Raw genomic sequence first — 13,118 nt, forward strand, 5'->3', positions numbered from 1 at the left:
ATGTAAAAACAAGGAGTTTAAAACAAAAATCCCGGGACCACGCTTACGCGTTTCAGACCATTGGGGTCCTTAATCATATTTTAACATGACCTAATAAACCATTTAACTTTTATACCGAGTGCTGGATACATCTTCATCATTCACCTCCATTACCTTGTTTACCTGCTGTCGGCACAGGACCTTATTGGGAGTATCTACAAGCACCTGCAGCAATTGGATCAATTTATACCGTCTTGCACCAACAAACGCATTGGAAATGTGGTGAGCGAACTTTTTGTAACATATCTATTTTTTCTGTTGTCTGTTAAAGACCACCCCTATTTAAATGGAAGCCAGAAAGGCAATCCGTTAATCGCTGAAGGTCGGGCACCTCTGACCCCTGATGATCAAATGTTATCACCAGGAGAAGTCACGTCATAGTGGCCATTGAACGGCTCTCCGTTCTGGTTCATAGGGGAGGACCCGATGAGAGAACTCCCCCCTGCCCCCCCACCTCTATGATGTATGTAAGAATTTATAGGACAAATGCATAGGGGTTCATGAAAAAATCCATTTGAGCATTTAAAAACTACTGTAATCTAGGGACAAATCTTTGGCCCACCAGACTAGGTAGGGTCTGTGTTTTTACTCATCTTCGGAGATTGCGATATGGAAAGCTTTTATAACCATTTTTGTTTTCCATTTCTGAGGTTTGAATATTTAGTTAAGATTTTTTTCATTTTGATTTATTTCTGTACTTCTATTACTGCATCTACAAGGATAAACAAACTAGAATATTCGAGCAGTACCACTTGTAGTGTGATTTGTCTTAATGAAAATCTTATGTGACCGTACGTTGTACAAGTCTTTGACTGTTCTGTAAGATGAACCCGTGTGGATCACATGTAATCAATTTCTCAGTGAATAAAAATCGAGGAACCCTTTCTAACCCTGAATTGTGGTGGGGTATTTATATATTGAGAGAGACAAGTCTTCTATACAGTTCTGAAACCATTTATAAATTCCTACATGAAATGTGGTTTCATTGCTGTTTAAATAATACATTTTTTTAAATTAAGACCTTCGTAGGTAACCAACGTTGTCATTCATTTGCCATTGATACAAGTTAATGTTCAACTTTTTAGCCCTTTTAATCACCCCAAATTGTAATAGAAGTTCAGTATACCTAGATTGAGATTGCTCATTGAAGATTGTAGTAAAAATTGTGGCATTCTTCCAATTGTTTTGGATTTAAAGGGAATATATCACCAATATTTTTTTTCCTAATTAAAACCAAATAGTGAAACGTAAGTCTTATATTTTTATTTTTTTTGTATCTGCTTTAAATTTTTTTTATTCTGTTTTCTGTACATGATTGTGGGGCAGCCATCTTGCCTGAGCTGTCGTTGACAGTAATTAGAGATATTCTTTACAGCAGCCACATGAACCGTAGGAACCTGTGAATAGGAGGGGACCCATTGACTTCTATGGGAGAGTTTTCTAGGCATGCTCTGTCACCTGTGCAAAGGTCATTATTCAGGAAGGGGGAGGAGAGGAACTGTGTCCATCACCTATTGTCAATGGTGGATCCTGTGTTCTCTATATAGAGGTGTTACCTTTCATTGTAATCCTACTTGTGATCATAAGGCTGTATTCACATGACAGGGTCCGAGTGTCAGCCAATAAAAACTGCCGTTTTGGTTCATTTTTCTCGGCAGTCTTCCTTCTGTTTTGAATCCATTCAGTTTCCATTCTGGGCCGTGTTTCCGTTTTTAACGGCTGATTTTGACCCATTTTGCATCCGTTTTTTCCCTGTCCGTTTTAAAAATGGATGAATTTAATGCCACAAACTTCCATCTATAGAGAATGCCACACACTGCCCGCTTGTAGATGCCGCCACACACTGCCCCCTTGTAGATGACACCAAACTGCCCCTCTGTAGATGCAGCTATTGTAGCTCCCTGTAGGAGCACAATCCCTCCGGCCGGGGATTCCGCTTCAGGGGTTGCCCCTGATGTCACTGTCCATATATGGATAGTGACGTCAGGGGCTCCCTCTAGGAGCGAAATCCCCGGCCAGAGGGATTCCGCTTCTACAGGGGGGTGTGCCATCTACAGGCGGTGCTATCTACAAGGAGGCAGTGACACTACCTACAGCAAAAACCTTTGCACTGTGAGGAGGAAAAAGCGAAGAAGACACTGCCATCACTTGGAACACATTCAAGTGATGGCCGTGCTTTACAAGGCCCCATAGACTTCTATGGGAGCCATGCGGCCATGAGAACGGCCCAAAATAGGGCATGTTCCATTTTTTGACAGCCCGGTTTACCGTGTGAATAGCTCCATTTGGGGTCTATTGTTTTTACTGTGGCCATGTGACGGCCCTTAAATAAACAGCCATCGCACGGCCGACCATCTCTGCTATGTGAATAGGGTCTAAGGAGATGACTGCTGAGACGTGTTCTATACAGAAAAGCAAGGGTCAGTCTATCTGCGGCTCAGAGGCCAGAGTGAAAACTGCAAGATCTTTAAGATTTATTTTTTTATAGATACCGTAGATAATGACAAAGAAAAATAAAACACATTCCCTTTAAGGAGTCCTAAGATATAGATCACATAAAATGTCTTACTACTGCCATTACATACTTTACGAGTAATTGGTTCTAACGTTATATATTTAAATCTTACATTCCTCCAGTCTATTATGATCAGTATGATCCTACAGTACTTGACCTTGTCATTTACGGAATACACGGTCTTTGGCCATAGTACAGACTCTTTCAGTTTTATTATTCTTGCTCTGTATCATTTACTGTTCTGGCTGGAGTTCAGTATGTCTTGGTTGGCCAGAAATGGGTAAACTGAAGGACTTGTGTGGGTGGTTTTATTTCAATATTTACTGTGACCAATTTTGAATCTATCGGTTTGTGGCATTTCTGATGCACCCCTAAACCATGAACGCCTTGAATTAATTAATGGAATAGAATTTTTTATTTTGTACGTTTGTGAGAAAAACCTATAGTAAATAGGTTCTCTGGGATTCCTAAATTTAATTTTTTTAATTTTATTTTTTCATACCATGTAATATAGAATTAGAGCAGGGTGTATACAGAATGTGTGCACATACAAAACTTTCAAAGAACATTATTCCTAAAACCCCACAGAAACCCCTACTTTACCAGGCAGTGCTTAGGAAATCTCAACCTACTAGACTAATCTGATTATAAAGCAAATTTTTACTCTTTCTACAACGGGAGCTATGACGCTTATAGGGTAATGAGTTGTCTCCCTTCATTTAAACCCCCTCTCTTACTAATATTAATAGAGATAACCGCGTGGCTGAGTAAACATTCTGATTATATTTAATATCCCAGTATAGTGTTCATTTTAATAGTTAGGGGTGTCTGCTTTTTATTTTTTTTGCCTTTTTTTATTATTTTTTATACATAACAGATTTAGCTGGAGAGTGATGACTGGAAAATGGATCTGGCAAGTTACAATTGAGTTGTTTGAGCTGTGTATATATATTCCAGCTCCTTGGCAGCCATGGGGACATTCATAGAACATGTAGCACGTGCGCCAAAGCGTACAAAACAAGCTTGGTGTGTTGTGCGTGTGCCAATAATTTGTAAGAGGACTCTAAGAAATCCAGTTTGCGGGCTGCTGTTGTCTAAGAGTCTGGCTGATGTGATTCTGAAAATAAACGTTATGGCTGTTCTTAAAATGTTTGTTTGTTCAGCCCAGAAACAAGATTCCCTTCTTAAGATTCAACTAGAAACACTTGTGGCAATAATTTTTTTTTCCCCTGGTCCTTAGTCTGGCTAGTAGAAGTTGCTAAAAAGTACAGCACTTACAGTAAATCCTGCTCAAAAGAATATATTTAGAAAATATTTTTGGGAGGCTTGCCTGGTCAAAATAAAACCAGAAAATAATCTTTATGATGTTTGCCTTTATAAATGGTGAGACATTTTTTGCAGTACAGGTTTAACGGGGTTGTTCCAACTGGACAGCCCATTTTCCAAGGGAAGCTACCAGATTGTTTCACATCTGGTTGGGCTGCAGAAGTTTTTGGTCGGCCACACATTTAATGTCATTTAATACATGGTCGCACGGAGTCTGCCAGAACAGGAGCAGTGACTCACCACTTTGGGACCCCCAGTCTATCAGCCAATCAGGGAACTATGTCCTCTATATATTTTAATAGAACATTTGGGACAACCCTTGAATGGGTAACATGCTGATCAGTGGGTGTCCAACAGCTCAGACCCCCACCGTTTACGAGAACGGGAAGGCCGAAGTTGCCCGAACCCCAAGTTTGAACCGAGCGGCAGGTCCCTCATGCGGACTGCTGCTCCATTCATTCTCTATGGTAGCACCGGAAAAAGCTGAACACTGCAATCGGCTATCTCCGGCGCTCCCATAGAGAATGAATAAACTGTGGGGTTCAAACACCTACCGATCAGCAAGTTACCCCTTACCCTACGGATAGGGGATAACTTGTTGTAACCGGAATACTCCTTTAAGTTTGGCAAATTAAACCTAACTCCAATCCCTTTGGCTAGTTCCCAACTTTGATAAATTTACAGATTTTGATAAAAAAAAAATATAAAAAAATGTGCAATTCTTAATTTACATTTTTAACAACTTTGTATTTCAGGGCAAGATGAAAGTAGATGTGAATTATGGAGGAGATGCTATTCCTAAAAGCCCGTTCTCTGTAGGGGTTGCTGCTCCTTTGGATTTAAACAAGATAAAGATCAATGGACTTGATAGTAGTAAGTAGATCTTATAATAATAGTTCATATGCACTTGGTTCCTGTATAATGTGTGCAAATATTGGATTAACACTCTGTTAAAGTTGCTTTGGCTTTCTTCCTGCAGGAGTGAAAGTTGGTAAGGACCAGGAATTCAGTGTGGACACGAAGGGTGCTGGTGGCCAAGGTAAAGTCGATGTGAAAATTACTAGTCCCAGTAAGAAATCTGTTCCTTGTTTGGTGGAGCCCGTTATCGGCAAAGAATGCAGTTCCGTAAAGTATATCCCGAAAGAAGAAGGTGTGTACGATGTGGAGGTGAACTATGATGGAAACCCAGTACCGGGAAGTCCATACAGTGTGGAAGCCACCTTACCACCTGACCCCACAAAGGTAACCTGGAATTTTTACTTGTCCATTTTTTTAGGCTACATGCACCTGACTGTTTGTATTTTGCGGCCCGTAAACAACAGATCCATAGTCTGTTTTTTTAGATCCGTGACCATCAGTGTGTCCTCCACTTCAGTTCCTTATGTTCCATAGATTTTACTTAAATGAGCGAGATCCGCAAACACGGACAGGAATAGGACCTGCTCCTAGTTTTGCGGCACTGTACCACGGCCCGCACATCAGTGGAAACCACGGTCGTGTGCATGGGGCAATGGGAAATTGATAGGTCTGTGTACTATCCATTTAGGCTGGGTTCACACTACCTATTTTCAGACGTAAACGAGGCGTATTATGCCTCGTTTTACGTCTGAAAATAGGGCTACAATACGTCGGCAAACATCTGCCCATTCATTTGAATGGGTTTGCCGACGTATTGTGCAGACGACCTGTAATTTACGCGTCGTCGTTTGACAGCTGTCAAACGACGACGCGTAAATGGACTGCCTCGGCAAAGAAGTGCAGGGCACTTCTTTGCCACGTAATTTGAGCTGTTCTTCATTGAACTCAATGAAGCACAGCTCAAGATTTACGAGCGTCTCAGAGCGTCTCAGACGCCTCGTAAATTACGAGGAGGAGCATTTACGTGTGAAACGAGGCAGCTGTTAACAGTCTGTCTTTTCACACGTAAATGCCTCTCATCGTGTGAACATACCCTTACTGTTCAACAGATAGCAATAGCACATGGACATAGAACAACAGTCATATGCATGGCGCCTTAGTGTATTCTCCTAACTTTTTATTTAGTACATAAAGTTGCCTTCATATTCAAAACACCTAGCACATATGCAAAAAAATATTACCACTTTTAGCCTGTTTGTTAAAGGACAGACTTTGTTGTTTTTAAAAAAATATTATTTGTGATCTGCCCATAAATCATTTAATAATTTTTTTAATCCTCTAGGTTAAAGCTTCTGGACCTGGTTTGAAAGGAGGCCTTGTCGGGAATCCTGCTGAGTTTACGATTGACACTAAAGGAGCAGGCACTGGAGGCCTGGGCTTAACTGTTGAAGGACCTTGTGAAGCCAAAATTGAATGTTCTGATAATGGTGATGGCACCTGCTCAGTTTCCTATCTGCCAACTACACCTGGAGAATACTTTGTGAACATTCTCTTTGAAGAGACTCATATTCCAGGGTCTCCTTTCCAAGCTGACATTGAAATGCCCTTTGATCCTACTAAAGTCATTGTTACAGGCCCTGGCTTGGACCATGGTAAAGTAGGGGAGGCTGGCTTGATTCATGTGGACTGTTCACAAGCAGGTCCTGGAGTACTCACAATGGAAGCGGTATCTGATTCAGGCTCAAAATCTGAGGTCTACATCCAGGATAACAGTGACGAAACTCATGCTGTCACCTATGTTCCAATGTTTGCTGGAATGTATACATTGTCTATGAAGTATGGTGGAGAACAAGTGCCAAAGTTTCCTGCTAGGGTTAAGATTGACCCATCAGTGGACACAAGTAAAATCAAAGTGTTTGGACCCGGAGTTGAAGGGGATGGTAAGAAAATGCAATATATTTTGTGGTATAACATTTGATTTCGGAAGAAAATTTGGAAGTTTTAACTATTCCATGAACGTCTCTCATTGCACAGGTGTATTTAGAGAAGCCACAACCAATTTCACTGTGGACGCCAGATCTCTGACTCGAACCGGAGGGAACCACATCAAAACCAAAATCACAAATCCATCCGGAGCAGCCACAGATTGTCAGGTCAAAGATAATGGTGATGGCACTTATGAAGTGGGGTACACACCTTTCGAAAAAGGTAACCTGTGACATGAGTAGTGTTGTTTTACTCTTACAACTGTCAATACCGTAGAATATGGCTGTGGTCAACCATTACGCCTCATGCACATGACCGTGTGTGCCGTCCGAGTCTAGTCAGTGATCCGAGGAAAGATAAGACATGTTCTATCTTTCGTTGGATCGGAGACTCTGACCATTTTTCACGGACCCGATTCACCCACTAAAGTCAATAGGTTCGTGAACACTATCGGGTGCCACTTGGATGCTGTCCGAAATGGCCCGAGTGGCACAACGGTCGTGTGCATGAGGCATTTGTAGAGTAATAGATACATTAGATGTCATGGCTGCTGTCATTGGACATATAAGCTTTGCTATGCAGATTCAGGGCAAGTATGGTAGCAAACGAAACATGGGACAGATTTCCTTACACACCTAGAAAGCCATGAATAACACAAAGGTCCACATTTACGAAGACTGGCATACTTTGTGCCAGTCTAAGTAAAGGAGATAGTTGGAGTGATTTGCTCCACATTTATTCAAATCGTAATAAATTTGACACATTTTCCTCTGTTAAGTAATCAAATCTAGATTTGCACTAAAATTTTCAGTATTTTAACTTTTTCTTAATTAATATTGCCTAAACGATGGCCTTTATTTAACAAAAATGGCATAATTTTAGCCAATTTCTAAGTTTAACCCCTTAGCGACCAGACTATTTTAGGCCTTAGTAACCAAGCTATTTTTTTAAGTTTTTCCATAGTCTCATTCAAAGAGCTATAACTTTTTTTTAATTTTTACATTGACATAGCTGTCTTGTTTTTTGCGGGACAAGTTGTATTTTTTAATAGCACCATTTTGGGGTACATATAATTTATTTAACTTTTGTTAACATTTTTTGGAGGGGAAATAGAGAACAAACAGCAATTTCGCCACAATTTTTTTGTATCCTCAATTTACGCCGTTTACCGTGTGGTATAAATTTGTCGTTTTTATTGGTACCATTTTGGAGTACATGCGACTTTTTCAACTGTTTTTATCACATTTTTGCAGGGTGCACATAGAACAACAATTCTTGCATTGTTCTTATTTACACTTTTACGGCGTTCACCGAGCAGGTTAAATAATGTAATAGCTTTATAGTTGGGTTCGTTATGGACGTGGTGATACCAAATAAGTGTACCTTTTTTTTCTTTTTACTTTTTTTTTTTCATAATAAAGCATTTTGTAAGTGGAAAAAAGTGGGTCTTTCATTTTTTTTACTTTTGGATTTTTATGTATTTATTATCACATTTTATTAAACTTTTTTTATTAGTTCCACTAGGGGACTTCACTATGTGATCATCTGATTGCTTTTATAATACACTGCAATACTTCTGTATTGCAGTATATTACTGCCTGTCCATGTAAAACGGATCGGCATCTGCTAGGCAGCTAGAAGCCTTATTAGGCCCCCGGCTGCCATAGAAGACATCGGCACCCTACAATTGTATAGTAGGTTGCCGGTGTGGTGAGAGAGGGAGCCCCCTCCCTCTAAAACCACTCCTAAGTGGTGCTCGCTATTGAGCGCCGCATCTGAGGGGTTAAATCAGCGGGATCAACCCTGATATCAATCTCGCCCGTTTGAGCAGGTCTGCTCCCAGTACTCAGCTACCCAGGGATATTTGACTGCTCCTCGCTTTGTTTATTCTAATGCAGTGCTGTAAAAAGGCTACTGCATCAGTATAAAGCCCGTTAGTGGCCGCCGTAAAAACACTAATGGGCGGTCACTAACGGGTTAAGCTTGACTACTTTATAGACAAATGTTGTGACAAATTTACTGCGCTATTGATTCTGTCGCAAAAACGGAAACCTGCCGGAACGGTGACAAACGGAAACCATTAGCAATGTTTCCGTCACCATTGATATCAATGGTGATGCAAACGGAAGCTAAGGTTTCCATTTGACTTTCCGTTGATGGGTTCCACCGATGGAAACCTCAGACGGAACCCCTGAACGGAAAGCCAATGCTGATGTAAACAGGCCCTTAGACTAAATTTTAGAGTAAAATGTGGACAAAAAAGCACAAATACATTGATAAATGTGGACCAATGTTTCCTTATATACCACATCCACTTTTCTCGTTCCTTTCCAAATTTTGGCGAGTGACTAGAAAATTTGTTGCATGTCACCATTTATTTATTTATATTTTTTGTAAATGTGGCCTAAAGAGTCAACATGTAATATTTCCTAGGACACAGCTATATGGGGCGCAATGCCATCTTAATAATTTTACAAGAAAATGGAGCTATGTTCTTAAATAAATGCACCCTTCATTTTGTGTTTTACGGTGTATAGATCCTACCATAAAGTAATTGGGGTGAGTTTGAGACTGGCATTTCATATGCCAGTCTCAATGCAAAGAGCGCTGGAGTGAATTGCGCCTAATTTATTAACAATAAATTAGGTTCATCTCTGGCAGTTCGTGCTTAGAAAGGGAAATCTACACCAGCTACATGCTCGAGTAAATTTCCGAATTGTTTGAGAACAGTGGTTGGTGGACTTGGATCCCCAAATGATGTCTTGCAACTACAGCAAAATTAATTGAATCCAGCATCTCATAGTTTAGAAATTCTGGTCATCCTGCACTTGTTTCTGGCATAGGACTGCGAAGGTCAGAAGCAAAAAAAATGATTGAGACTTCTTGGCAAAAAAGCCCCCAAAAACTGTGAAGCCGATAGTAGCATATTTTATGTTAAAAGGTAACGAAACTTGTAAAAAACTTTTGACATGTCAAAACTTTTGATCGTTGGGGGTCAGGGTGCTGAGACCCCCACCGATCGCTAAAACAATGCGGCAGAAGCGTTCGGGTGAGCGATGTGCCACTTAATTTCTGATCGGCTTTTCTCAGAAGGTTGAGTGAGCGGTGTACAGGCTTAATAGAAAGTCTATGAGTCCATACACCGTTTGTGCTGCTTTATTTCTGATCTGATAACAGAGGAAGGAGTGTATGGACTCCTAGACTTTTTATTGGGCCCGTACAGCGCTCTGAAGAAAGCTGTTCAGAAATGAAGCCGCACAGTTCTCACCCAAGCACTTCTGCCTCTTTGTTTTAGCGATCGGTGGGGGTCCCTGTGCTCAGTCGCCCACCGATCAAAACTTCTAACATGTGACTATGACATGTCGAGTTTTTAAAAAAGTTTTTAGTTACCCTTTAAGGCAGTCTATATTCTTATAGTGTAATTGATTTTGTAGAATCTTTTTCTATGATCATTTGATAATCCTGACCATTTGATGATCTGTCACCTATTAGGTCCCATTGCTGGCATGTATGTACAGTAGATATAGTGTATTTATAGATTGGTCTATATTCGAAAGAAAAAAACATGTATTTGCAGCCTCTAGCGTCAGCGAAGACGACTTACATCTTGTAAAAGGCCTGTAATGTATACACACACGATGTCCGATTACTCACCAGCTGCTTGAGTACAGAACAAATAGAAAAAAAGTAGTTTCTGTTTGTTTTTAGTGCCGGTGAAGTAACCCCAAACCACAATATGGTTTAATCCCATTTCTGTTTTGCGGTTGCAGAAGTAATGTCTATGAAATAGGAAACCATAACAGGAAAATGATTAGGATGTGGAGTCATAGACTGAAAGACAAACTTTTCTGATCTACTCATTGTCGGTCTAGTAGTGCTTCATTCAAATGTACTTTAAAGTCTAAATTAGCCACCATAATAAACCTTATAATCTGTTCTTAAGGTGCCCATGCAGTAAAGGTAACCTATGATGATGAACCTGTCCCTAGAAGTCCATTTAAAGTCGGAGTGGCAGAAGGCTGTTTCCCTTCACGTGTAAAGGCCGAGGGTCCGGGACTCCAAGGGGCACTCACAAACAAACCGAATGCATTTTCTGTTATAACACGGTAAGAAATATTAACTAAGCTGACCCAACAACTTGGTGGTAGTGGTTGTAGGTGGTAGTTGATGGTTTTATGTGGTAGTAGTGGTGGGAAGCAGTAGGCCATGAATGAATCGTATGATACCTGCTTAGGATCCCGACTTTCCTAAGTATCAGAGGTTCCTCCAGTGAGCCTGAACAATAATGGGCCCCAAAGGTCAACCCCACTTGGAGAGGACTTTCAAGCAAATCGCTTGGCACTAGTGTCTATTTCTTATGGTTGGTTCACAAATTAGATCTTATTCATGATCTGTTCTGTGTCTACAATAATAACAAAAAAGATTTCACTGCAAATAAATGTGCACGTGTTTTGGAAAGATGGATTGTTGGCCCATAAAGTAATTTATTAAACCTACAAAAGGACCTCAAAATAAGGTACAACAGGACAAAGGAGAAACCCCAAGCCAACTAGGAAAACAACCTATAAGCGCACGAGCGCTAGGGACATAACATCCCAGTAGAATCTGAGAGTAAATACCATGAATAATAAGAAAATATATATTTTTATTAATTTATCACAATACATGGTATAACAATATCAAGTGTATTAAAAAACTGTATATGGCGGATCATATATCAAGAGGAGTAACAAAGCGGTAAGTATGACACAATACCATGGGAAGCACAGAAAACATAACCAAAAAATCCCCACAACTCAATGCGACCATACCAAAAGCATAGATGATAAGAATGACAGAGACAGAAAGACTCTATATCGATGTGAATGAAATACCCACATGGAGAGAGTACATGTCATGAATCTGCAAGAAATAACTAGCGTGCTATACATATCGACATATTAGGTGAACGTAATATTGAGAACCTAACTCATGTAAATACCTGTCGACATGATGGAAGCAAGAGATGAGGGGAGATGGCACAGGAACGCTTCGAAGCCGGTCGTGGGTGAAACGCGCGTCGAGGCGTTCCTGTGCCATCTCCCCTCATCTCTTGCTTCCATCATGTCGACAGGTATTTACATGAGTTAGGTTCTCAATATTACGTTCACCTAATATGTCGATATGTATAGCACGCTAGTTATTTCTTGCAGATTCATGACATGTACTCTCTCCATGTGGGTATTTCATTCACATCGATATAGAGTCTTTCTGTCTCTGTCATTCTTATCATCTATGCTTTTGGTATGGTCGCATTGAGTTGTGGGGATTTTTTGGTTATGTTTTCTGTGCTTCCCATGGTATTGTGTCATACTTACCGCTTTGTTACTCCTCTTGATATATGATCCGCCATATACAGTTTTTTAATACACTTGATATTGTTATACCATGTATTGTGATAAATTAATAAAAATATATATTTTCTTATTATTCATGGTATTTACTCTCAGATTCTACTGGGATGTTATGTCCCTAGCGCTCGTGCGCTTATAGGTTGTTTTCCATAAAGTAATTTAGTCTGCTGACTCGAAGAGCCCCAGTCCAACACGTCGCGCACTTATAACTGGGAACAACACAATGTTAAAGCAAAGTGAGGATGCAATGCTTCTGTGAGCAGACATCCCAATATGTGGCTGTAGTGAGGTTTTTACACAACCTGGTCAGTTCCTAATGTGTCATAGTTGTGTCCATACTAGTGATGCAGACAAAAGGCTATAATAGGTCTCGCAAGCCTCCAGATGATCATGTGTTTTCAGAAGTGTGGTTTATCTGTAGTAAACACTGTAATATATAACGAAGATCATATTATACAATTTATACATTTTTGGAAACTTTTTTTTTTTGTATTTCCATTTTTAAATAAAGCTAGCTAACGAAAAGCTGTTCTAGCAGAGGGAAACTGCAGCTGGCAATACATACATAACCTGTAACATGCCAGCTATTAAAATTGAAAGGCCATCCATGTAATACATGGACTGCCGGGTCAGTCAGAATGGACTCTTTGCTAGCAGGTCTCCACTCTAGCATATAGGAGGAGATCATATATAGGGGACCCAGCTCTGTCATCCAATTGCCGTAAAAGATCAAATGGTAAGGTGTAGTGTTCATGAGATGTCCCCTTTAACTTCCATCCGCTATAATTTATAGAATATTAGCAAATTAGAAACACAGCAAGGCCTTCTCAAAACACAAGGTATTTACGTACTTGACGTATACAACGAATGTAGCCATAGGCCCCCATTCATCTGACCCCAAGGCCAAAAGAGTCCCCCCCAGTTGTATAGGAAAGCGCGGCAGACTGACTGTACCGCGTGGTATGTTTTTTTGTTGTTGTTTTTTTAAAGCATTGTGGTCA

At 40.3% G+C, this 13,118-nt stretch overlaps 1 protein-coding gene across 4 annotated transcripts in view; it reads left to right on the forward strand.

The window, feature by feature from the left end:
• Positions 1–13,118, forward strand: part of FLNB (filamin B) — a 177,627-nt gene that overhangs the window by 121,210 nt on the left and 43,299 nt on the right. For all 4 annotated transcript variants that reach the window (XM_075833935.1, XM_075833937.1, XM_075833938.1 and 1 more), the window contains exons 19-23: positions 4,636–4,753; positions 4,860–5,122; positions 6,081–6,678; positions 6,773–6,946; positions 10,668–10,830. In XM_075833935.1, coding sequence (XP_075690050.1) covers positions 4,636–4,753; positions 4,860–5,122; positions 6,081–6,678; positions 6,773–6,946; positions 10,668–10,830 — 1,316 coding nt within the window. The remainder of the gene's footprint in view (positions 1–4,635; positions 4,754–4,859; positions 5,123–6,080; positions 6,679–6,772; positions 6,947–10,667; positions 10,831–13,118) is intronic.

Source organism: Rhinoderma darwinii, chromosome 7 (genome assembly GCF_050947455.1).
Source record: "Rhinoderma darwinii isolate aRhiDar2 chromosome 7, aRhiDar2.hap1, whole genome shotgun sequence".
Lineage (NCBI taxonomy): Eukaryota > Metazoa > Chordata > Amphibia > Anura > Rhinodermatidae > Rhinoderma > Rhinoderma darwinii.